Below are 24,664 nucleotides of genomic sequence, written 5' to 3'. Positions count from 1 at the left end.
AACTTGTGCACCTAAGGTTCAAGGAATATAGAGGAAGAGGGGGAAGAAAGATTGTAAGAACCAGAGGAACAGGAAGTTTGCCTCACCAACATAGCTGTCTAAACAAGACCTGAAAAGGATGTACCAACAGACACACTAACCTGGAAGAGGAAATGTCACTGAGCCTCAGCTCTAGATGAAGAACTACAGGCAACAAGGGAATGCTGAGAGCTGGAGAAATAGTCTGACCCAAGAAAGGGCCCTTGACCTGATTATCCAGTACCAAGTGGTCAGCCCCAAATCACATTCGTACAAGCAACATTATACAGACTAAACAGGTTGTATTATATATTTAGAGGGAATAGAGGTGATGGACTTGAGAGAGAGCAGGGGTGGGGTGGGTACAGGGGAAAGGTTAAAAGGAATGAGGAAAACGACATAATTCAATTTTAATTTCAAAAATAAAAACTATAAAAAAAGAGATGTTTAAAGATATGGGAAGTCATATAAAGTACCATAATCAGTCAAAGGAAAAATAAACCAAGACTAAGTTTATATTATATAAGCAAAAATGATCACCTTTCTCCACTCTTTCATGAGAAAATACTTGAAGACGTAGTTCACTGAAATGAGGAAGAAAAGGGGAGAAGCTACTGAAAACCACAGTCCATTCATAGAGAAGGAGGTCAAAGTCCCAGTTATAATAATTAGAAGCAGGCAGGCCCAAACTGGAGTAAAAGGGTGGGACCCTGTAGGAGGTCTAGGGTTCAAAGATGGGTTCTATGCAAGGCTACCTCAAAAGATTGAGAAAATCTCAAGATATGACGAAAGAGTATTAATTTATCATTGGAGGTAAAAAAGGCAGTTAGAAACTCTAGGAAAATAAACCCCTTTTAAAAAGGGGGCCAGGTCAGGCATGGTGGCACTGACTTCAACCCCAGTACCAGGGAGGCGGATAAGAGGCAGAAAGATCGCTGTGACTTCCATGCCAGCCAGAGCTACACAGTGAGACACTGAAGGGCTGGGGGCGGGGTGAGATGGCTCAGCAGGTAAAGGCTTTGCCCACCGCACCTGAAGACGCGAGTTCAAACCCTTAAATCCACATGGTGCAAGGAGAAACCTGACTCCCTCAAGTTGTCTGCTGATCTCTGTGCATGTACTGGAGCACATGCCTCCCTCAAACATAAATAAACGTAGCTATTTATGTAAATAAAATACAAACAGAATCAGCCCAACTAATTGACAGGAGGTCAGAAAAGGTTCCAGGGACTAAGGATGTAGCTCATCTGACAGAGTGCTTGCCTAGCATCTATGAAGCCCTGGGTTCAATCCAAGCACTACTATATTGAGTTTGAGGCTAGCCCAGAGGCTAGCCCAGAGCCTAGCCTAGGATAAGTGACACTTTGTTCCAAAAGGTGAAAGATTCAGTCTATCCATGAGGTTAGCAAATGCTTCCCTCTGGCATTAGGCCTGTGAAGTGTGATCTGTAAGCCTTGTCCATAGCCCAACATCACTGACTGACCTTTACACAGTTATAATTACACATTGTTCACTAGATTTCCATTTTTTACAGACAACCTGTGGACAAGATGCAGAGAATCTGCTGCAGAACAGTGTGAATTTTAACAGCTTTGTTCATGAAAAAGAGGGCAGTTAGCAAAAGGTGTAGCTGAGGGGTGGGCATAGAAGCTGAAGCTTTTCACAAGCAGCTCTGCTGAGGTGGGAAAGCACAAGAGAACCTGACAAGGGAATCAGAACCAGCAAACAAAATTACAGATCCAAGCATCTTCTTATACCTTCAGCTATTCAGTCAGACATCTCCCACTATACACACACTCTAAAGTCTGACATGCATTTTCTTTTTTTGAAACAGGGTCTCACAACATAACCTAAGCTGTTCTTGAACCTGTGAGTCTCCTGTCCCAGCCTCCTGAGTGCTGGGATTATAGGTATGTGCCACAATGCTGGGCCTATTCCTGTATCTTTTTTTTTTTTAATCTCTTCTCTTTATACTTTGTCCATAATAGTTATTTCCTGTTCTTTATTATTAAGATTTATATTTTCCTTGTTCAGATTACTGTTTCTCCTTTTAAAAATGGGCTCTGTCATACATTTCAACAATTACATTAAACATACATGGTATATACATACTAATCAAAGGGCACAGACTGTCTTATTGGATTTAAAAAAGCAAGACTTAACTATATGCTGTATACTTACCTATCTTAAATATAAATACACAAATGGGCCGGGCAAATCACTCACATAATAAAGTGCTTTTCAAGTACAAAGACCTGAGTTGAATGGGGGGGTGAGCAGGGATGGGGACCACGATACCAAAAAAACCAGGTGGAATTGCCAGCATCTGTAATCCTAATGGGGCAGGTGGAGGGGCAGAAACAGGCAGATCCTTGGACCTTGCTGACTGGCTAGATTAGCCAATCAGTAATCTTCCAGTTTAGTAAAGAGACCCTGTCTGAAAAAGGTAAGGTGGAGAGCAATACTGAACGATCCAATGTTGACCTCTGGCCTCCACATGCAAGCACATTTGTACATGTATGCATATGTAAAAAGTGAAAACATGGTGTGGGTCTACAGCTTGTCAGTAGAGTGCTTACCTAGAACAGATAAGGCCCTGGGTTATGGGAGGGGAAGTGATGGGGTGGTTGGTTGATGGGATGTGGGATGCACGTTGGAAAGGATGGAGCAGGTACATCAAACAATTACCAAAAGGAGGTGGGAGTGACTAAGTCACTAAGGCTAAATAAAGAAGATGACATCTTATGACATAAGAGTCAGTTCATCAAAGAGTTCTAACACTTACTGAGTACACAAAAGACAGGCACTGTGGGGCTAGAGAGGTGACTCAGTGGTGAAGAGCACATACTGCTCTTACACAGGATCCAAGTACAACTCCCAGCACCCATATTAGGGAGCTCACAACACTCCTGTAACTCCAGGGAATCCAGCACCCTCTCTGGACTCTGTAGAAACGTGCACAAACCCACATACACATACAGACACACACATAAACAAAAATAAATTGTAAAAAAAAAAAAAAAAAAAAAAAGCAAGCCAGGTGCTATACTTGTGCTCATTCTTAGGTCTTGAAATTGACGCCTTCTCTCTCTCTCTCTCCAACATGCCCCAGCTCCTCCTTCCTCTTCCTTCTCTCCAGGGTCTCTATATATAGTCCAGGAAGGACTTGAACTCACTATTTGGTCCAGGCTGACCTCCAACTTAAGATCTTCCTGTCTTGGGCACCAGAGTGTACATATTACAGGCTTGTACCACCTTGCTAGGCTAAATCTGTGGAACTCTATGATGTGGAAGTAATATTTCCATTTTTTGTGCATCCATCTTGTAAATATATTCACACATAAAACTCTAATGAAAGGGTTTATATTTATAGTAATTTAGTTTTTACCTATGACATTTACATGTTAGCTCTACAATTGAGCCACATCTCTAGCACCCATACTTTTTTGTCAACTAAAATGCAGTGAGTGTGTAGCAAAATACTGAGCAGATAGTCTTTTTAAATTTTTGTATTGAAAAATTACATCCGTGTGATTCTAACAATGACCTTAAAAGAGAAAAAAGAGCAAGCAGATTCCTTATATGAAAATACATTCTAGTGGGCCGGGTGGTGGTGGCACATGCTGTTAATCCCAGCACTCGGGAGGCAGAGGCAGGTGGATCTCTGTGAGTTTGAGGCCGGCCTGGTCTACAGAGCGAGTTCCAGGACAGGCACCAAAACTACACGGAGAAACCCTGTCTCCAAAAACCAAAAACCCCAAACCAAAACAAAATCATTCTGGTGTAAGTCACATCTACTTCACAAGCAACGGTTTTTTTTTCAACTCTTCCCTCAAAAATCTTAGGCAGCCTACATAGACCACAGCCCACCTCAACAAGCAGACTCTGACAAGACTTTGTTCTTTATTCAGGGGAATGCACAGTATTGCCAATCTTCATATGTGCAATCACTGGTCCATCAAGTGGACAACACAGAGAGGTGTCCATACCAGGCACTACTATGTTCCTCTCTATACTGACTGAAGGCTACTGAATGCACAGTAAGTTTTCCTGTGGCTACTCACTCAGATAGCAAAGGCCCACTAGGGAAGGTCCGCAGAAGCTCTGGCTAGTCCTTTCGGTCTCAGGTTGAGGCTCTGACATACAGGAAGCTTCCGGGTAACGTGCAAAAAGCCTAGGCTCTTCAGCTCCCGGCACTGACCCCAGGTCTGTCCGCAAGCGTCCAACTCCTGCACTGACCCCATGTCTGCCTGCAAACGTCCAGCTCCCGCACTGACCCCAGGTCTGTCTGCAAACGTCCAGCTCCCGCTCTGACCCCAGGTCTGTCTTCAAACGTCCAGCTCCCGCTCTGACCCCAGGTCTGTCTTCAAACGTCCAGCTCCCGCTCTGACCCCAGGTCTGCCCCGCACGCGCTCAGCTTCCGCTCTGACCCCAGGTCTGCTCCGCACGCGCCCAGCTCCAGCTCTGGCCCCAGGTCTGTTTGCAAACGTCCAGCTCCCGCTCTGGCCCCAGGTCTGTTTGCAAACGTCCAGCTCCCGCTCTGACCCCAGGTCTGTCTGCAAACGCCCCGCTCCCGCTCTGACTCTAGGTCTGCCCTGCACGCGCTCAGTCAGCTCCAGCACTGATCTCAGGTCTGCCCGGCACGCGCTCAGCTCCCACACCGATCCTCCCCGCGCGGCCGCCCCGCACTCTCCCGTCAAGGGCACCGGCGGCCGGGCGCTCCGTACCTGCGCGGCGTGTTCAGCAGCCGCTGCTGCTCGTCGCCCTCGTCCTCATCTTCGTCTGTCTCCGAGTCCGGGTGGCAGTAGCAGAATGTGCCGCTGCTGCGCTTGCGCTTGCGGCCGCCGGGACAGTAACAGAAGCCGTGGGCCGCATCCTCGCCCGCGTCTGACCTGCGGGCCGCGCCCCCAGAACCGGGCGTGGGCTCGGGCTGTTCTGCGCGCCCCGCGGGCCGCAGCACCCGGCTGCTCAGCGCGCCCATGGCTCCGGCGCCTAGGGAGCGCCGAGGGGCCGCCCCGCCATGCCTGACGCCCCACCGCCTACTCCGCCGCCGCCTCGCGCGCAGTCCCAACCGTCGTCGAGAACGCAGTCATCTCCATCCTCCGCCCCGCCCGCCGGGCTTCAGCCGACCGGCTCCTCAAGACCTCGCCCCCTCGTTCTCGCAACAAAGCGCGCGCCGCAGGGCGCAGGCGTGCGGCGAGCCCCCGGAAGGGGCGGGAGCAGCTGGCCTCGGGGGCGGAGCCTGGTCAGCGTGGTTGCGCAAGCGCGGGAGTCGGGCACGCCTCCGCGGAGCTCAGCCCGGGTGGGGCGAACTTTCAGTGCTTCCGGCGTTAACCTAGGGGCACGGGTGCTGTGTGCTTGTCATCGAGGGATCTGGGGACCCGTGTCGTTGATTCTTCCCGCGAGGTTCCTCGAGTCCGGGGTCTTCTCCAGCCCTGTGCAGTCAGTTTGTGGATGGACATGTCATTAAGGCCCTTGCTTCCCTCCCAGGCTCTGGGACTGTGCTGCCACGGCTAGGCGGCCTTCACCCAGTGTTGTTGACAGGCGTCAGTCTGGAGCTGCTGTCAGCCTCTAGTGCCTGGCTCCTTTCTTCTGCCTTGTTTTGATTAGATTATTTTATTGTGTCAGTGTCTTGTATTACATGCTGACCTTCGACTCTCTATATAGAATGATCTTGAACTTCTGATGTCCTGTGTCCACCTCTTGAATGCTGGGATTACAGGCACGCGTCATATCGCCCGCCTATTTAACTGCTGGGGATCCGACCCAGAGCTTCGCGAATGTTAAGCAACCACTACCAATTCAACTACATCCCAGGCCTCGATTTTTTTTTTTTTTTTAAAGAAGGGTCTCACTCTGAAGCCCAGGCTGGCCTGGAACTCTTAGTACTCCTCCTGCCTAAGCCGCTGAGTGCTGGGAGTTGAGACGTGAGCTACCATGCTGGCCTTCTATACTTTTCAAAGTAAAATGTTTATAATGAAATGTTTCAGAGCAATACAAATACCTGCGGACCCACTACAGGCTTGGAATTTTATCACACTTATTTTGATTCACTCTCCTTACCTCTTCAGCTTTATTGAGATATAACGGAGAATGATAAAAATATGAGAAAAACCCCTTGTGTACCCACCCTCTGCTTACATCCTCGCCCTCTCCATGCCATTTCTGTGCATGTTTCTACACGCATACCCATAGACGCTCTTTTCTGCTGCACATTCAGACATATAATTTAAATGGAATCAGACCATCCCAAACCTATGATTCAGAACTTTTCTCCTCTCTTAAAGCTATACTTTGGACTAATCTTTAGTTATTGTCACCACTCATTGTAAGACCAGTGATTTACCTACTTCCTCACTGAGGGGCTTCAGTTATTTCTACTTTAATGCTCCTTCAGAACAGATATGAACATTACGCACAAAAGCTTCATCAAGCAGATCCCCGAAAATAGATTTTCTTGGACATTTTCAACTTTATGAACTCTTGTCAAAATTTCCCCAGAACTGACTGCGTCAATGCGCCATTTGCACTCCTTTTTGGCAGGCCGCTGAGGATTTGTATTCGATTCATCCCTGAGAAATTCTGAGGGCACTTAGCTGAAGAAGGCTGAAGTAGATGTTGGAGCAAGAGAATAGCGGTTGCAAGGGAATACACTGCATGCACAAAATGCAAAACGTGTGCATGGGGCCATCTTAAATATTGTGCAAAGAGGCCTTGGTGTAAGACTACAACATGGTGACCTCAAGTGTCACTAAATTCTTTTTTTTTTTTTTTAAAGATTTACTTATTTATTATGTATACAGAAGAGGGTGCCAGCTCTCATTACAGATGGTTGTGAGCCACCATGTGGTTGCTGGGAATTGAACTCAGGACCTCTGGAAGAGCAGTCAGTGCTCTTAACCTCTGAGCCATCTCTCCAGCCCCAAGTGTCACTAAATTCTTAAAAGGTAAAACAACCATATTGGTCTTGCCTAAGGAACCTCAGGTAAATGGTTCCCTGGTGATGGTATTACTGAGGGGACTCACGGGAATGTCCTTAAGAACCTGCCACAGTTACACAGGAGTTATCCTCCACCCACAGAGCAATGGCAGTCAGGCAAGAACTACCTAATTCCCTCTGCTCTTCTCCATGCTGCTATGACCCAAGCAGGAAGGATGGAGAAAGAAGAGATGCCCACCTTCTCCCTTCCCCCAGCCAGATGCCTGCTGGCAACAGGCCAGAACTGACCGAGGGAAGAAGTCTCAAATCACACTTGGAATTTTGACTCATTATGTTGGTGACTGAAATAACATTGTTTTGGGACCTTAAGGAGCTACACAGTAGGACTTCTGAAAAGCTAATCATAAACACAAAAATTGTGACTTTCTACCCTCCCTCTGAATTTACACCTGCACTCAATCACAAAACACTGTCCCAACTTCTGAAATTTGTTTTTAAAATTCTAGCTAAGGCGTCATTTAAAGGTAAAACATCTACTAAAACCAAAACAAAGAACCTCATAATGCTTCCAAAAACAATGAAGCTGGAGTAGAGATTCCACAGCCCTGAAGTGGCAGCGTCAATTCCTGAATCTGTGTTAATTGGAATGACTGGTCACATCGGCATGTTGTCGATGATGCCCACACCCAAGTGCAGTCCCACTGCAGCAGGAACAAAGGGATGTGTGTGTGTGTGTTCTTTTTACACCTGTAACTTTTGTCCTTTGTGGTGCTAAGAAAAGCAAGGTATGACTCTATCCCACCGAGCTACAATTTTGGCTTTATATGTAACATTTACTATAAACGCTCAACTGAGTAGAGCAGAATGTCACTCATTTTCAGAGAGCAAGCTACCATGTTATTTAATATCATTGAGGAGTGTTTGGCACACACAAATGTTAATGATTTTGTTGTTTTGTGTTTGTTACTTTGTTTTGGTGAGAGAGAGGGGTGTCATCCCTTGTTCTCTCCACCCTTTGGGTTCTGGGGATTGAACTCAGGTTGTCAAGCTTGGCAGCAAGGGCCTTTACCCACTAAGCCATCTCAATGTCATCTTATTTATTTGGGTGTGTGTGTGTACTTGAGAGTGTCTGAGTGTGCCAATGTAGAAACCAGAAGTTGCTATCAGTGTCTTACTCTCTATATCCTCCTTCTCATCCTCATCAGAGACAGGGTCTTCCACTGAACTGAAGTTCATTGATTCAGCTATAAGGGCTGGCCACCGAACCCTGTTATCTGCTCCTCTCCACATCCCAGCTTTGGAGTTACAAGCATACACTCACTGGCTGTGCTTGGCTTCCCACTGGTGCCAGAGACCCAAACGCGGCTCCTCATGCTTGAGCAGCAAGCATCTTACTCACTGAGCCATCTCCCTGGCCCTTGTTTTGCTTTTTTGAGACAGGGATTCATGTGCTCAGGCTGGCCTCACACTGGCTATGTAGCCGGGAGAGTCTGAAGTTCTGATCCTCCTGCCTCCACCTCACTAATGTAAACATTCGTCTTATAGAAGCAGGCTAACATATGATTAATGTGCCATTTTTTTTTTATGTTGAAGCTTAGTATCATAATTCCTTCAGAATAGTTCCTTCCATGGTTCCGGATTGAAAAAAAAAAATCTCTGACATGGAAAAACCAAACAAAGAATACACATCCCTTTAAAGTCACCATTTTTAATTAAAAATTTCTCACGTTGTATACAAACCAAACTCCATGATTACATGCAAAGCACCATTTCTGGATGACTGTAAAATCAAAAAGGCACAGTGGGAATCAAATCAACAATCTAAAGAGACTATTTTTAGCAGAAAAAAAAATTCCCTTAGGTTGGGCACAACCCAGAGCATCACATACCAGAAGAACCTCAGACAAACCTTGCTCTTTCCCATCACTTTCAGGCAAGATTAGGACAGTCTTAGCATTTTGACTTCGGAATGCTCAGCGTGAGTGGCAACCAGACACATGGGCTCTGTTTAACCACACTTGAAATTTAATTTGTTTAATGAGTTGGTAACTTTGCTGCACTTCTTGGGGAGAAAGTGGTCTCAGTGCAGGAGGAGATGAATCCTGCCACACCAAACACACTATCAGCTAACATGATAGACAAAGCCAAAGAAAGGAGGCTCATGAGAACTTCAATCCACAACTGTGTAAAATAGGAAACCGGATGGAAATTCTCAGTAACAGATGCCCTGGGTCCCACATGAAGAAATGACTGGCTGCCCAGGGAAGAGAACTGCTTCTGTCCTGTAAAATTCTTACTGAAAAGAAAATTCAAAATGATTTAGTGCATTCAATCTCTGCAAAAACACAAATGGGGAAATAATCAGCTATAGACGTGGAGCACATTCTAATTTCTAATTCTAAATCTCCATTTAGGTCTTAAAAGCTTTGAAAGTACAGGTTTAAGGCATCAAAATGACTAATTATAGATGATAATAACACAGTCTGGATCATAGGAGGCAACTGGACGCGTTTTAATTGGAAATAAGCATTTGAGATAATGTTAATAGCAGAGCAGAAAAATGAAGTTAAAAAAAAAAATCAGTGTTAAGAATCCTTCTGTCCTGGGTCTTGTTTTAATCGTCTCCTCCACAGAGAATGAGGAGAACCTTCCTGTAGTCTCCGGAAGTGTCGCCCTGGGAGAAAGAAGATCACGATTACCCACAGTTAAGAGATTCTTAGTTACACAGTTCAAAATCACCTAAGTTCATTTTGCAAGCATGGCTAGATTTTTCTCAGGTTCTCAAAAATTTTTTTTATTACAAAAGTAATGATTTGGGCTGGAGAGATGGCTTGGACACTAAGAGCACTCTTTGCTCTCACAGAGAACCTGAGTTTGATTTTTGGTGTTCCCAGTTGCCTATAACTACAGGTCCTGGGCAATCTGGCACCTTTTTCTAGTCTCCTTGGGTACTGCACACATAAGGCACATATATACATACACATTTACATACATATACATAGATATACAAAAATAACAATCTTTTTAAAGTAATACTTGTTCTATATTTAAAAAATACTTTAAAAAAAGCATAGGAAGACCCATAATCCCATGACCTATGGATCACTGTTGTTAACATTCTGACATGTCCCTGTCCCCTAGTCTTTTCTCTTTGCATGCAGATCCCTATGTGATGAGACTGTAGTACAGTAATCGTCTATGCCTTCATTTTGCTCTTTTTATTTTTGGTGGTGCCAGGGACCGAACCCATGACCATCCTCATGCTAGGCAAGTGTAGGCAAGTGCTCTACCAATGAACCATATACACCCAACCTCTGTATCCTGTTTTTTTCATGACAGTATTATTTAATGATTACAGAACATTTCCTTCCCCATTGTCTGATGTTTATGTGGTCTTTGATCACTATAGCAAACTTTGTTGAATAAAGCACCTTGCAGCTGAGTTTTTATGAATTTTCCTCATAATCTGCTTTGAATACATTTTCATAAAATGAAAATTACTAGATTAATATCGTGAATTTTTCTAATACTTTTCATATGAGTTGCAAAATAGCCTTCCAGAGAGGTACTATAATTTCTATATGGAAATGTTTATGGCCTAATAAATACATTATAGTTTTTCCTTATTATTTATTTATTTATTTATTTATTTATTTATTTATTTATTTATTTATATTTTTGGCACTGGGACTGAACCCAGGTCCTGGTGTATACACTAAGTAACAATACCCTAAGCCCAATAAATCAGTTTGGGTTACTTCTTAATGGGCACTGAAACAGATGGAACTTTAAGAGTTCAAATTTTAATATCTGTCAAAATGAATAGTAATATATTATAATTTGTCTCATTGATCTGTGAAATAATAAGTATGTACAAAATTGCTTACGGGCATAGCATTGTTGCCATTGTCTTCTTATGGAGCTGTCCCAGTTAGGTTTCTGTTGCTACGATAAAGCAACTTGGGGATGACAGGGTCTGTTTGGCTTACCTACCCCAGGTCACAGTTCAATAAGGGAAGACAAGGCAGAACTCAAGGCACGAACCTGGAGGCAGGAACTGAAGTAGAAGCCATGGAGGAGTGTTGCTTACTGACTTGCTCCCCATGGCTGGCTAAACCTTGTTTTCTTATACACCCCAGGACCCAGAACCACCTGCCCAGGGGTGGCACTGCTCACAGTGGACTGGGCCTCTGCCATCAATCATCATTGAAGAAAATGCCCCACAGGCTTGCTTGCCTACAGGTCAATCTGGTAGGGGATTTTCTCAGCTGAGGTTTTCTGTTCTCAGATGACTCCAGCTTATGTCAAGTTGACAACTAGCCAACACAGGCAGGCGTTCCAAAGCTTTGTGACAATTTATTCTCTCAATCCCCACTGCCTGCTGTGTGTGTGTGTGTGTGTGTGTGTGTGTGTGTGTGTGTGTGTGATAAGCTAGAGGCTGACACTAGATGTCTGTCTCTTCTCTTATCACTCTACACATTATTGAGACAAGGTATCTATCTCACTGAACCAGGAGCTCACCAACTGGACAAGACTAGCTAACCAGTGAGTCTCATGGATCCTGGGGTCTCTGCCTTTGCCTGCTTGCTGTTACTCCTTTTATGGGGTACCTGGGAACCAAACTCATGTCCTCAAGCTTGTATGGCAAGCATTTTGCCCACTGAGCCATCCACCCCCAGCCCCATGTCTCCATGCCTGACACTCTTTCTTCTTAATGGCAGCCCTCAAACGGTCAGTGTATTCCCTGCTTTTCAGGGTATTTAATTCACAGGTCAAATCTTGATGAGAAGTTTGCTGTAAGCAACCCAAGCTTCTTGGAAATTAGTCTCGGCTTCATGTTTATGAGACTCTCCAGGCTTCTTAAAGAAGCAAAGGAGTTAATGAGGGGTTAGGAGGGGTGAGTCAGTTTTTACCACACCCACGCCATCTTGGAACTCCTGACTGTCTGGTACCCAGTAAAGAACAGTGAATGGGTAGGGCCGGAGGGGGATGCTTTCTCCCATTTTCAGCAGACCCTGCTGGCCCTGCAAAGGATTCCAGGCGCAGCTTCTTCTGCCGCCATTACCAGGCAGGTGAGGAAGCTGTGCTTTTAAAAGTATTCATTAAGGGTTGAGAATGTAGTTCAGTGGTACAAAACCTGGAGCCCTGAGTTCAATCCTCAGTGTGTGTGTGTGTGTGTGTGTGTGTGTGTGTGTGTACGCTTATAAAATTTTGATCTTTGGAGGAAGAATGAGGAACCATGAGCGACTGCAATTACTGTATGCAAGGATCTAAGGAGAAAGAAGTATTCACCCTAGGGAACAGCTACTGTCGGCCTCACAGGTCAAAGAACTCAGTGCTGTGAAGAAGGTATTCACATGAGAACAGGTGAACAGCTGTGGGGACCCGCCCATTCCTTACAGGGAGCCTCTTAGGAAAAGCACCAAGTAGAAGAAACATGTAGATTACAGGAATTCGTGGTGGGTTATTTAATGAGAAACGTCTCCCATAGGCTCATGTGTTTAGAAACTTGGTCCCCAAGTTTTTGATGGCACTGTTTGAGAGGTTATGGAACCTTCAGGAGGTGCGGCCTTGCTGGAGGAAGTGCGTCACTAAGGGCAGGCCTGGAGGTTTTCTAGCCTCGCTCCATTTGCTGTGTACTCTGCTTCCTGTGTTCACATCAAATGGGACCGGCCAGGTTCCTGCTCCTTTGGCCGACCGCCATGCCTTCCCTCCTCTGGAACTATAAACCAAAGTAAACTATGTTTTCCCTAAGTTGCTCCTGGCATGGCGTTTACCCAGCAATAGAAAGTAAATGATAGCACACAACTTCCGTCCAATTTGTTTTCCCATCTATTGGGCGCCTTGATGGCAGGCACGTGACAGATCTCGGAGGGAAGAAACAGAGAAATAATAAGAGCCATTGAGAGCTCAAATAATGGGGTGTATACCACTTACAGACACAGCTCTTACATATCTCAAAGACCCTAAAGTTTGCAATATCAAATACTGGAATAAATTATGTGAGGTTATTGCTAACACATTTTGTTCCTTTATTTTTTATTTTCTGTTTTTGGGCATTTTGCATATACATATATGTGTGTGTGTGTGTGTGTGTGTGTGTGTGTGTGTGTGTGTCTGTGCACTACATGTATGCAGCACCCATGGAGGCCAGAAGAGGCTGTCAGATTCCTAGAACTGGAGTTACAGGTGGTTGTGAGCTGTCATGTGGGTGCTGGGAATGGAAATGAGGTCCCTAGAAAGAGCAGTCATTTCTCTTAACTGCTTAGCACTCCAGCCCCTGGTATTCTAACCTTTCGGTAGAAAGATGTTTGAGACTGAGGTCAGGGGTGATGCTTCCTCTCCATAGTCTTTGTTCACTTGAACAGGTCAGTTACTTAAAATGTTAGGGCTTGTTATACTACCCATGCTTTGAATAAAAGCAGTACTGAGTCACTGCTCCGGAATCTTCATCCTTGTTTGAGGCCAACATGAACTTATTACTGTATTTAGAAGGTAAACTTTTCAAGCTTGTACACCGTGAGAAAGGAAGGACCCTGGAATCCCTGAGGCAGAGGGCCATCTTCGTTGGAAATGACATGCTGAGGAGGAGGAAACCAGTGCTGCTGCCCACCCAGGCCAGCCCTGTGTTCCTTGTGGTGTCCTACCTTGATGAAAGAGTACAAAGACTTTCCATAGAGCCTCTTGAAGTTTGCCCGGATGTCCAGCATGTCAATCTCTGCTCGAGAAACCATCACTCTGATGAGGGTGCTGTCATCAGTGCCCAAGCCCTGAGGAAGGGAGCCAGACCTTGCATCAGGTGATACTCTTCGTGGTCCAGCAAGGCAAGACAAGGCAACAGAGACTCCACCACAGCATCCTTTGCTCTATGACCTGGGAGGCCCGAGGAGCATCCTCATGCCTTAATTTGGGATGCAAGGCTTGACACGGCCCACCTTTCCAACACTCTGTGCATTGACCTGAAGACATGGCTGAGCCTTTCCAAAGACAGGCTCTGTGCTGTTCAGCAGCCCTGTGTCATTTACTATCCCTCACCCCCCACCCTGCCCTGTGGAAAGCTTCCCCCAAGGTTCTGCTTAAACAGAACAAGCTGGTTTTGTTTTCTTCCTTCTTTCCTTCCTTCCTTCCTTCCTTCCTTCCTTCCTTCCTTTTTTCCTTCCTTCCTTCCTCTCTCTTTTATTACTAGGACAAGGCCTTGCCATAGAGCCCAGGCTGGCCTCAAACTAAGCAATCCTTCTTTTTCAGCCTCCCAAGAGCTAGAATTTCAGGTGTGTATCAGCATGCCTGGCTCCAATTTCCTTGTATGATCTTTTCAAATCCTCCCTCAAGAATACTGAGCAACTATACTCTGTCCTTTGTACTCCTATAACAGTGGGTGTTGAACTGCTGCTGGCTTCCATTCCGTCTTACCGTGTTTTCTGCATGTTTTATTTTCTCTGAGGACAGATATTCTTTAAGAGCAAAGACTCCCCACCGGGTAAGATGGCACAGGCCTGTGATCCCAGCACTTGGAAGGCTGAGGCAAGATGATCAGGAGTCCAAGGCCATCCTCAGCTACAAAGAGAATTCTAGGCCAGCCTGGGCTACATGAGAACTTGTCTCTGAAGAACAACAAGAAAACCCAAGGACTTGGCTTCCTGGTTTCCTGTCCTCCTTGGGGTTCCCGGCAGGGCTGGCTACAGAGGGCCCAACACAGATCTGGGAACCTGGCTCTGAAGCTTGAGTTTGCCTCCTTGGGGCACTTCCTCCTCCATGAACAGTGCAAACAAACTTGTATACTCTGTATGCCTCAGTTTCTCCCCTTGTGAAACAGGACAGTTTGTGCCCCTGCTTCTCTTAGGGGGATAAATTAATCCCATACATGTAAGGCCCCGGGAACAGGGCTCGGTACATCACAAGTACACAGAGAACAGCACTCAGCATGAACAGCAGCAGTATTTAGGGAGAGATACAACATGGAGTCGAGTTGGCTGTTCCAGGGTGGAATTCGGGTGGCAAACCCAAGAAGGTGGACAAAAATATGCCACGTTCTTTCGAGTGATAAAGGCGAAGCCATTTACCTTCATGGATTTATAAAGTCGTTCAGCAAAATACGCAGGTTTGTTCCTCATGCACTTCACTGTGGAGAAAATGAACAACAGGAAGTGAGCACAGGCCACGCCCCTGCCCACCAGGCCACTCCCATTCTCAGGAGTGCTTCCCTGCTCTTAAGAAATTATCTCTATTTCCATAAAAAGAAGAATGAAAAGATTACAGAAAAAAAAAAATCCAAGAACAAAGAAAACTGACAGTTATTCTGTTTCTAGGAAGTCTCAAGAAATATCTCCTGCTTGCTTTGCGAGACCCATTTATGCCAAGCAGCACTTCCTGAACACAGTCTGCACTCCAGGCCCCCTCATACAGACAAGAAGGATCCTCGGCTTCTCAAGTTCCTGGGGAAGTCATTAATGAGGGCCATCAAAGCGAGGGTGGCTTATAGTTCCAAAATGATTATTACATCTGCTGTACAAAGTAGTTGTGAGGGGGCTGGAGAGACAGCTCAGGGGTTAAGAGTATTTGTTCTTGCAGAGGACTAGCACTCACATGATTGCTTCCAACTGCCTGTAAGTCCAGTTTCAAAGGATCTGACACCCTCTTTTGACCTCTGAGGGTGCAAGACATGCACATGATACACAGACATACATGCAGGCAAAATACCCATACAATAAAAAAACCTAAAAGTCAGTTATTAACCCTAACCACCCACTGACTTGCCGGATGCACTAGCATGGCATTATCTTTCTCCTATAATGATAGAGAAAAGTGCCAAAGACCAAAACAAAACAAAAAACACAAGTCCCCGGCACAAGAGCAGTCAGGTCATACGACATAGTTCTTTTTGCTTTGCTTTTTTCAGTCAGGTTCTCACATAGCCCAGGCTGGTCTTGAACTCACTATGCAGCTGAGGATGCTCTTGAACTCCTGATCCTCATGACTGCCTGTACCTCCCAAGTGCTGTAATTACAGGTGTGCGCCATGTCTAGCTTTGCAAATATTTCTTGTTTAAAGTTGTAGAACAGCCAGATGGGGCTGCTCATGTCTATTATCCTAGCACTCCTAGCCAGGATAGGAGGATTGCTATAAGTTCAAGGCCAGCCTTGGCTACTGAATAAGACTATCTAGAAAAAGAAAAGTCTGGGGCTAGAGAGATGGCTCAATGGTCAAGAGCACTGGCTGCTGTAGCAGGAATCTTAAAGTTCTTATTAATAAAATCAAACCTGAGGCCAGTTATTGGGGTGAATGCTGGAAGATCAGAGAAGCAGAACAAGCCACAGCTACCTCACCTTGCCAGTTCCTCAGCTGATCCTGTTTCCTCAGACTGGAAGCCTCTGAGTCCTCATCCAAATGGATCTCAGCTGAACTGCTGCTAGAAGCCTAAAAGCTTAACCAGCCAAATGCTTCTAGTTCCTGGTCTTCACGCCTTATATACCTTTCTGCTATCTGTCATCACTCCCTGGGATTAAAGGCTCACTTCTTGGGATTAAAGGCGTGTGTCACCATGCCTGGCTGTTTCCTTGAACTCACAGAGATCCAGACCAATCTCTGCTTCTGGAATGCTAGGATTAAAGGCGAGTGCTACCACTGCCTATCCTCTATGTTTAATATTGTGGCTAGTCTATTCTCTGACCCCAGAAAAGTTTATTAGGGTGCACAATATTTTGGAGAACACAATACCACTACAGGTTGCTCTTGGAATGGACCTGAGTTGGGTTCTCAGCACCCATGTGGTGGCTCACAACACTCTGTAACTCCTGTTTCAGGGGATCCAGCACCCTCTTCTGGGCTCTGTAGGCATTGCACACATGTGGCACACAGACATATCTGCAAGCAAAATACTCACGCAAAGAAAAATTATTTAAAAACAAAACAAAATAAAAAAGTAACAGTTCTGGAAAATCATCTGGATATGGTGGCACATGGCTGTGGGTCAGGTATTTGGGGATTGAGGTGAGAAGATCACATTAATCCAGGAGTTCCAGACCAGCCTGGCCAATCCATTTTTTGAAATTCTAGAATTTACCCTGAGTGATTGAAACAACTTTAATTTCAGAAAAACACAGTTCTACATCTCCATGACAACATCTGGATACCAAGGAGGAACATCACCAGAATTAGCTCGGTGGCACACCAGCTTACCTATAGCCAACAGGGCGTCTTCAAAGCTACCAGATGTTTCCGATTTTATGCTCTGTTCAATGTCCTTCTGTGAGATCCGTTTGTACTCATCGAACACTACAATCAATAACGAGATAGCGTGATTTAGAAAACGGGGCTGGTGTGACGACTCGTCTGCTAAAGGTACTTGCAGCCAAGCCTGGTGACCTGAATTCCCTGGAACCCACATGGTGGAAGAAGAGAACTGTCCTCTGATCTCCACATGTGATCTGTGGCGTCTGCATACCCGTATACATGTACTCGTGCATGCAGGTACACACACATATAACACACACACACACACACACACACACACACATACACTCTCTCTAAATAAACACATAAATAAATGTAATAAAAATTTAAATACAGGAAACTAAAATTTATGCAGAGAATGAACACATTTTAGCAAGCTTATGCTATTTAATTTTTTGGCATATTTCAAGAGGAAACCAATTAGTACCGTGGGTGAGGACCCAGGCAGGATGTGGCCTGGTGAACTGGGCCCATCCAGGAGGAAGAATGCTGAGATCCCTGGAGAATGTTGGGCACTCTTCCCCAGATCAAGTGGAGAGTTTTTGGGTACACATCTGCCTTCTTCCTGCTTCAGCAGACAGGGTCGGGTAGCTCACACCTGTAATCCCAGTACTTGGCAGGTGGAGGGAGGATGGGCAGTTCCTCAGTCACACCTTGAGTTCAAGGCCAACCAGGACTACATGAGACTCTATCATTTTGAAATGTCAGCCTTGCATGTCACCTATGTCCTCCTCTTCCATTTGGCTCATTAAGACAAGAACAATTCAGCCTCCTCAGAACTGAGTCACATCTGGTAACAGCCGGTTGCTTCTTTTAATAGATTTTTCACATAATTAATTTTTTTCTTGTTTTTTGCCAAGGATTTTTGAACACGATGAATATATTCTCCTCTCTTCTTCCAGAGACTTCTTAGGACAGATATATCTGTTTTGTTTATCTCCTTAGTGGCCTTCGTTGGCATACTGTCTTGTCCCCTCCATCCATGTGATTCTCACAGGTTATCAGTCAAGGGATACCAATGTTCAGCAATTCACAATCATAACCGTGGCCCAGCAGGGTCCCTCTGAGTGACCTGTCCTCCAAGGAGATGGTTTTCTTTCTTTTTCTTATTTTGTGTGGTCAGGCATGGTGGTACACACCTTTGATCCTAGCACTTGGGAGGCAGAGGCAGGAGGATCTCTGTGAATTTGAGGCCAGCCTGGTCTATAGAGTTGAGTGTCACGACAGCCAGGGCTCCACAGTGAGATCCTATCTCAAGAAACCAACTGTGTGGGGTGTGGTATGCTATGTTCTAATGGGTGAGCGTGCGTGCGTGCGTGCGTGCGTGCGTGCGTGCGTGCGTGCGTGCGTGCGTGTGTTTGCGAGCATGTGGAAGCCAGAAGCTGGTGTCAGGTGTCTTCTTATTTTTAATATATTTTAATTAATTAATTTTGATTGTGCTTACCACTGCTTATGCCTGTATGTATTTTCATGCACACAAAAGCCACAGAAGGATGCTGGGGGTCTTCCTCTCTCACCCATATTCTCACTGCTTTAAGACAGGGTCACTCACTGAACTGGAAGCTCACCATTTCAGCTAGGCTAGCTGGCCAGTGAACTCCTGGGATCCGCCTGTCTCTACCTTCCGGTACTGGGCTTACAGGCGCATGCGTCGGTTCCTGGCTTTTTCATGTTGCAGTGCGGGCTTTGAGCTCAGGTCCTCATGCCTGCGTAGCAAGCACCTCCCACTGAGCCATCCCCCCCCCAGCCCCACCTCCCACTGAGCCATCCCCCCCCCAGCCCCACCTCCCACTGAGCCATCCCCCCAGCCCCACCTCCCACTGAGCCATCCCCCCCCAGCCCCACCTCCCACTGAGCCATCCCCCCCCAGCCCACCACCTTATTTATTTATTTATTTATTTATTTATTTATTTATTTATTTATTTATCTATTTTTGAGACAGTCCTCACTACATCTGGAGCTCACCAATCAGCCAGACTGGCTGGCCAGCAAGCCTCAGAGATCATCCCATTCCCGTCTTTCCTGCCTAGGATTACTGGTGCATGCTGGAACCAACCAGCTTTTTGTTTGTTCCCAGGAAGCTCCCCAGAAGCACCTTGATTTGTGTTCTCATGGGGGGTTCAGATCTCCCTCCAATCTGGGGAGCCACTGGTACTTGCCGTTTTCCTTCTCATGGGTGTATATTTGTCCAGAATCAAAGATGCTAATCAGAACCCCACTGTAAACTGGAGTGAATGCTTCCAGACAGAAAATTATTAACAAACCCTTACTTCTGGCCATTACTGTTTGTTGGTAACAAGATCATTCAGTTTACACTACCTAAGTGGTGCTTAAAATATTGTCTCTTGGTAAGTTATGAACAAGTAATTTTTAACTGCCCAACTACAGACATACTTGGAATTACAAATTCTAGGTAAATGCGTCCCAGGACCTGCAGTTGTGGGAAAGTGCCACAAGAGGGAGCTCACATTTGTAACCAGGCAAGGGGAGCCAAATAAAAGAAAGCATTAAAGCCCCAAGTTTCATGGTGGTGTATGATTTATGGACAGGAATAATTGCTTATTATTATTATTTTTGCCACTGAGGAGTGTCTAGAATAATTACAACTTGTAAATGTGTCAAACTTCGCAGTTACGTTGTATTTTCAATTTAGCAATCCCATTCTCCTCAAATTCCCCACAAGCTTTGAAACGTCATGCCTATGACAGGGAGATGGTGGTTTATAAAATTATGATGCCCATGAAGGTCTACAGAGCTCATCTACAAGACAAACTGCCCTACTGAGTCCTTACTGCGGTTTACAAGGAGACTTAGCCTGACAACAAATATTCCATAATGGTTCAGTGTTCTTTCCCCCCAAAGAAGTTAAAAGCACATTGCAAAGTTTAGAAATTACCAGAAGCAAATTAGGAGCATCACACAAAGGAAATAAAAAGTGAAATTACCCACGACTCATCTTACTCAATATAACCCCTGAAGAAATCTATCAGTGGTGTCAATAGAAATAAATATCAACTGACATTTGCTTAAATTGGCTCCTCGGGCAGTGAAGGTTCCCTTCTTATGTAAGTAATGGGAAATGAATGTCTTGGGGTTGCACTAGAGAAGGGACCAATTGGGAAGGCTGGTTTCCTGGGATAAGGAATGCTAAATTATTACGAACATGTTGTACATCTGTCAATTACTCAAATTAATCATTCAAAATTGGCCTTCATTCATATAATTTGATTCCCACATTTACACAGTAAAAATCTAACAGTTTAGTTTATTTTCTGTGTCATGGTGGGGGAAAGGTCATCAGGAACTGGGGGAGCACTATGATCAAGACACATTATATACATGTTTGGAATTATCAAAAAATAAATAAAAGATATTCTTCTTTTAAAAGGTTATCAGGGGCTGGAAAGATGGCTCAGTGGTTAATAGCACTTGCTGCTCTTACAGAGGACCTGGGTTCAGGTCCCTTCCCAGCACCTATTTGGTGGCTTACAATTGTCTGTAACTCCAGTTCCAGGGGATCTGGCACCCTCTTCTAATCTCCAAGGACATGAGACATACACTTTGGTTCATAGACGTATATTCAGTTAAAACATTCATATGCACAAAATAAAACAAATTACTTAAAAATTTTAAGGTTATCAACCATTCCAGCAGAATTGAATGAGGTAGAGAGGTAGGTACCCACCATGCAGCAGATGGTTCCGATTCCGGGAGCAGAGGATGCTCAGGAATTTCACCTCATCTGTCCCCCATCTCTTCTCTCCAGCCTCATACAGGTCCTGGTGCCAAACAAAGCATGAGTTTAAACACCAGAAAGGATGTGCCAGTACCTGGGCAAATAGTTCTAGAAATTCTAAGAGTCGCCGGGTGGTGGTGGCGCACGCCTTTAATCCCAACACTCGGGAGGCAGAGCCAGGCGGATCTCTGTGAGTTCGAGGCCAGCCTGGGCTACCAAGAGAGTTCCAGGAAAAGGCGCAAAGCTACACAGAGAAACCCTGTCTCGAAAAACCAAAAAAAAAAAAAAAAAAAAGAAATTCTAAGAGTCAAGATGGCTTGGTTTTATTTTGTTAGTTGGAAAGGCAAACATGCTGTGTACACACACAGACACACACACACACACACGTATACACACACACACACACACACACACACACACACACACACTCTAGGTCCTTCAATTACTTTAACCTCATAATGGCATGGAACAACATACATTCAGCAGAAATCAGGCTTCAAAGTTTCCATTTTGATCTTTCCTCGAACCAGTCTGTATAGTTTGGGACTTCATGACAATGTGAGCATCAAGCAGTGAGCCATGTTCCCAGTTAGCTACAAGGGCAGACAACCGTGACACACTAGAGTGGACTTCACTGCTAGGCTCCCTACTGTGAATGCTTTTTCAGCTTACACATAACACCATTGCAAGTCTCTGTTTCTGTGTCTGTCTGTGATGTGTGTGTGTGTGTGTGTGTGTGTGTGTGTGTGTGTGTGTGTGTTGATTCTGTTTTACAGAAGACCCTGACAAATATCCCACCGTGTTAATAAAGGAAGGCAGATGTGATCCCGATTTCTGGCACTAGCACATAAGCAGTCATACGGCCCTGGAGACTCTGAGAAGTCCGCGCTGAGCGATACACACACTCCCTTCTTTTCAGTGCAAGCGACAGGTTCTTTTCTGCACGATCCATAGTGGCTCACACCCTGCACTCCAAGTGGAATCACTCCACTGCTTAGTTGGGTGTTAGTTAACAATGGAAGGACTAAGATAAATCCCAGGTCTTTCAGGTCCTGGTTGTTGTTGTTTGGTTTTGGTTTTTGTCAATGTGAAACCAGCTAGAGTCAAATGAGAAAATGCCTCCCTTGGATTACCTGTAGGTGAGTTTGTAGGGTATTTTCTTGATTAATGATTCATGTGAAAAGGCCAGCCCATTGTGGGCAGTGACATCCATGGGCTGGTGGTCCTGGGTGTTATAAGAAAGCGGACTGAACCAGCCACGCGGAAAAAGTCAGTCAGCAGCACCCCTCCATGGCCTCTGCATCAGCTCCTGCCTCCAGGTTCCTGCTGTGTTTGAGTTCCTGTCCTGACTTCCTTCAATGATGGACTACAATGTGGAAGTGTAAGCCAAATGAACTTTTTCCTCCCCAACTTGACTTTTGGTCATAGTGTTTCTTCACAGCAATATAACCTTAACTAAGATAGAAACATAACTATGATACTCCATTATTTGGTCTGAACTCAAGCAAAGAGCTTTCTCCAGAGCTTCAATTTCCTTACCTGTAAAATGGGGTAAAAGTCCTAAGGTTGTTGTAAGGATTCAATGGTTTGCCTAAGAAAAGCTGTGCAGGGAAGGGGAGGGGGTGCTTGGTTCTTACTGCGGGTCCACTGTTTATACGCTACTGTCACTATGTCACCTGGCCACAGGGATTAGTGTCAGGACAGACAGACAGGGTGTCAGGACAGACATCAGGGTGACAGGACAGACTTCAGGGTGTCAGGACAGACAGCAGGGTGTCAGGACAGACTTCAGGGTGTCAGGACAGACTTCAGGGTGTCAGGACGGACATCAGAGCATCAGGACAGACATCAGTGTGTCAGGACAGACTTCAGGGTGTCAGGACAGACATCAGGGTGTCAGGACAGACAGCAGGGTGTCAGGACAGACAGCAGGGTGTCAGGACAGACTTCAGGGTGTCAGGACGGACATCAGAGCATCAGGACAGACATCAGGGTGTCAGGACAGACATCAGGGTGTCAGGACAGACATCAGAGCATCAGGACAGACTTCAGTGTGTCAGGACAGACATCAGGGTGTCAGGACAGCAGACATCAGAGTATCAGGACAGACATCAGGGTGTCTGTCAGGACAGACATCAGGGTGTCAGGACAGACATCAGGGTGTCAGGACAGACAGCAGGGTGTCAGGACAGACAGCAGGGTGTCAGGACAGACATCAGGGTGTCAGGACAGACATCAGGGTGTCAGGACAGACATCAGGGTGTCAGGACAGACAGCAGGGTGTCAGGACGGACTTCAGTGTGACAGGACAGACAGACAGGGACAGTAGCCTTCTTTTGAGAGTCGCATATATTTACAGGTCCTACCTCATGTTTTCTTTAGGGAAGTGTGAAAAGCAGAGGCAGCTCCTTCCCTCCGTATCGTTCAGAAGATGCCTGAAATGGCTGGGGACTTAGCTCAAGCACTGAGCACTTGCATAGCATGGGCCAAGCCCTGGGTCCCATTCCCTGGCAAAACACACACACACACACACACACACACACACACACACACACACACACACACAGATTGAGAGTCTCTGGGATCCCCATGTGGACCCAGTGTGAGAAGACCTAGAATCCAGGAGTGTAGACATGGCCCAGAGCCACCCAGCGTCCCAGGTACCCCTGAAAGAAACCTGTTAATAAAGGATTGTCTGTGGGAGTCTTTTCCATAACACACCCCAGCCTGACTAATATACCCTGAAGTAGAAGAGGCTGCCCACCAACCAAGTGAGGCCTGTCTTAGAGAAGAAACTACAAGAAGGAATTTGCAGTCTACTAACCTGGGCGTCCTGCTTCATAAGCGCATCATCCAGGTAGTTCCCTTCATCCCTGCCTCCCTGAGAATGAAACAGACCAGAGTAAGCAAGTGCCCATGGAGATGCCAGAGTGCTCTTAAGACAGAAGGCCTGGAGACAAGATGCAATAAAAGCTGGGTCTTCAGTTTAGAGAGTTAGGACCGCTGTCTTAGGTCACCAGGGCTTGGACCTATGCCCTGGAGATGTTCCCGGCAGTGTGAGCCCCATCGTGACTCCTGGTGTTACAAAATCGGCTCTTCCAGCAGAAGGGCAATACCATCTCTCTGCTTCCTCCTCTCCTCCCCCGATTGCCACCACTGCACTGACCCAGCTGACTCGGCCTTCTTAACTAGCCAGTCTCCATTGATCTAGAGAATGCTGGACCTGAGGTGGAACTTGGGGAGCTGATGCAATGCCAGCACCAAATACACCAGCTCCGGCATGGAGGACCACGGGAACCCCCGAAGGAACACTAAGGAGTGATAGGCACTGCCCTCCAGTTTGGAAGGCTGTTCTTTAAAAAGTGTGTTATGTGTTGTGTGTGTTGTGTATGTGTGTTCAGGTGCCTACAGAGGCCAGAAGAGGGCATCAGGTCTCCTGGATCTGGAGTTACAGGTGATTGCGAGCCATCCAATGTGAGTGTGGGGTTTAACTCAGGTCCTCTGCAAGAGCAAGGAGTACTCTTAACCTCTCCAGCCCTGCCACCGGATGAACGTCTAAAACATGTGGAAGTTAGCTCTCGATATCCTTGTGATCCGGTGCACTTTGTAACAGAGGGGTGGCTGGCACAAACTTGTGACATGTGAACAGTGAATTAAAGCAAAAGAAATGCTTGAGCATGCATGACTAGCCAGGGTCTCTGAACGAGAAACATAAAGGAACAGAGCAGCACGAGAATGAC

At 45.8% G+C, this 24,664-nt stretch overlaps 2 protein-coding genes across 4 annotated transcripts in view; both read right to left on the bottom strand.

Annotated features, from left to right (window-relative positions):
• The window catches only part of Gmcl1 (germ cell-less 1, spermatogenesis associated), a 39,181-nt gene extending 34,099 nt beyond the window's left edge, over window positions 1–5,082 (bottom strand). Inside the window, exon 1 of one of the 2 annotated variants that reach the window (XM_059258131.1) lies at window positions 4,746–5,082. In XM_059258131.1, coding sequence (XP_059114114.1) covers window positions 4,746–4,999 — 254 coding nt within the window. In that variant the 5' untranslated portion in view covers window positions 5,000–5,082. The remainder of the gene's footprint in view (window positions 1–4,745) is intronic. The other variant, XM_059258130.1, reaches the window with a different exon arrangement.
• Window positions 5,083–8,650: 3,568 nt separating this feature from the next.
• Anxa4 (annexin A4) overlaps window positions 8,651–24,664 on the bottom strand; it is a 57,701-nt gene continuing 41,687 nt past the window's right edge. For both annotated transcript variants that reach the window (XM_059258129.1, XM_059258128.1), the window contains 6 exons: window positions 23,749–23,805; window positions 20,874–20,967; window positions 17,135–17,230; window positions 15,019–15,077; window positions 13,606–13,728; window positions 8,651–9,632 (listed from right to left, as the gene is read on the bottom strand). In XM_059258129.1, the coding sequence (XP_059114112.1) occupies window positions 9,573–9,632; window positions 13,606–13,728; window positions 15,019–15,077; window positions 17,135–17,230; window positions 20,874–20,967; window positions 23,749–23,805 (489 nt within the window). In that variant the 3' untranslated portion in view covers window positions 8,651–9,572. The remainder of the gene's footprint in view (window positions 9,633–13,605; window positions 13,729–15,018; window positions 15,078–17,134; window positions 17,231–20,873; window positions 20,968–23,748; window positions 23,806–24,664) is intronic.

This window comes from Peromyscus eremicus, chromosome 3 (assembly GCF_949786415.1).
Source record: "Peromyscus eremicus chromosome 3, PerEre_H2_v1, whole genome shotgun sequence".
Lineage (NCBI taxonomy): Eukaryota > Metazoa > Chordata > Mammalia > Rodentia > Cricetidae > Peromyscus > Peromyscus eremicus.
This window is presented reverse-complemented; position numbering and strand designations above follow the sequence as displayed.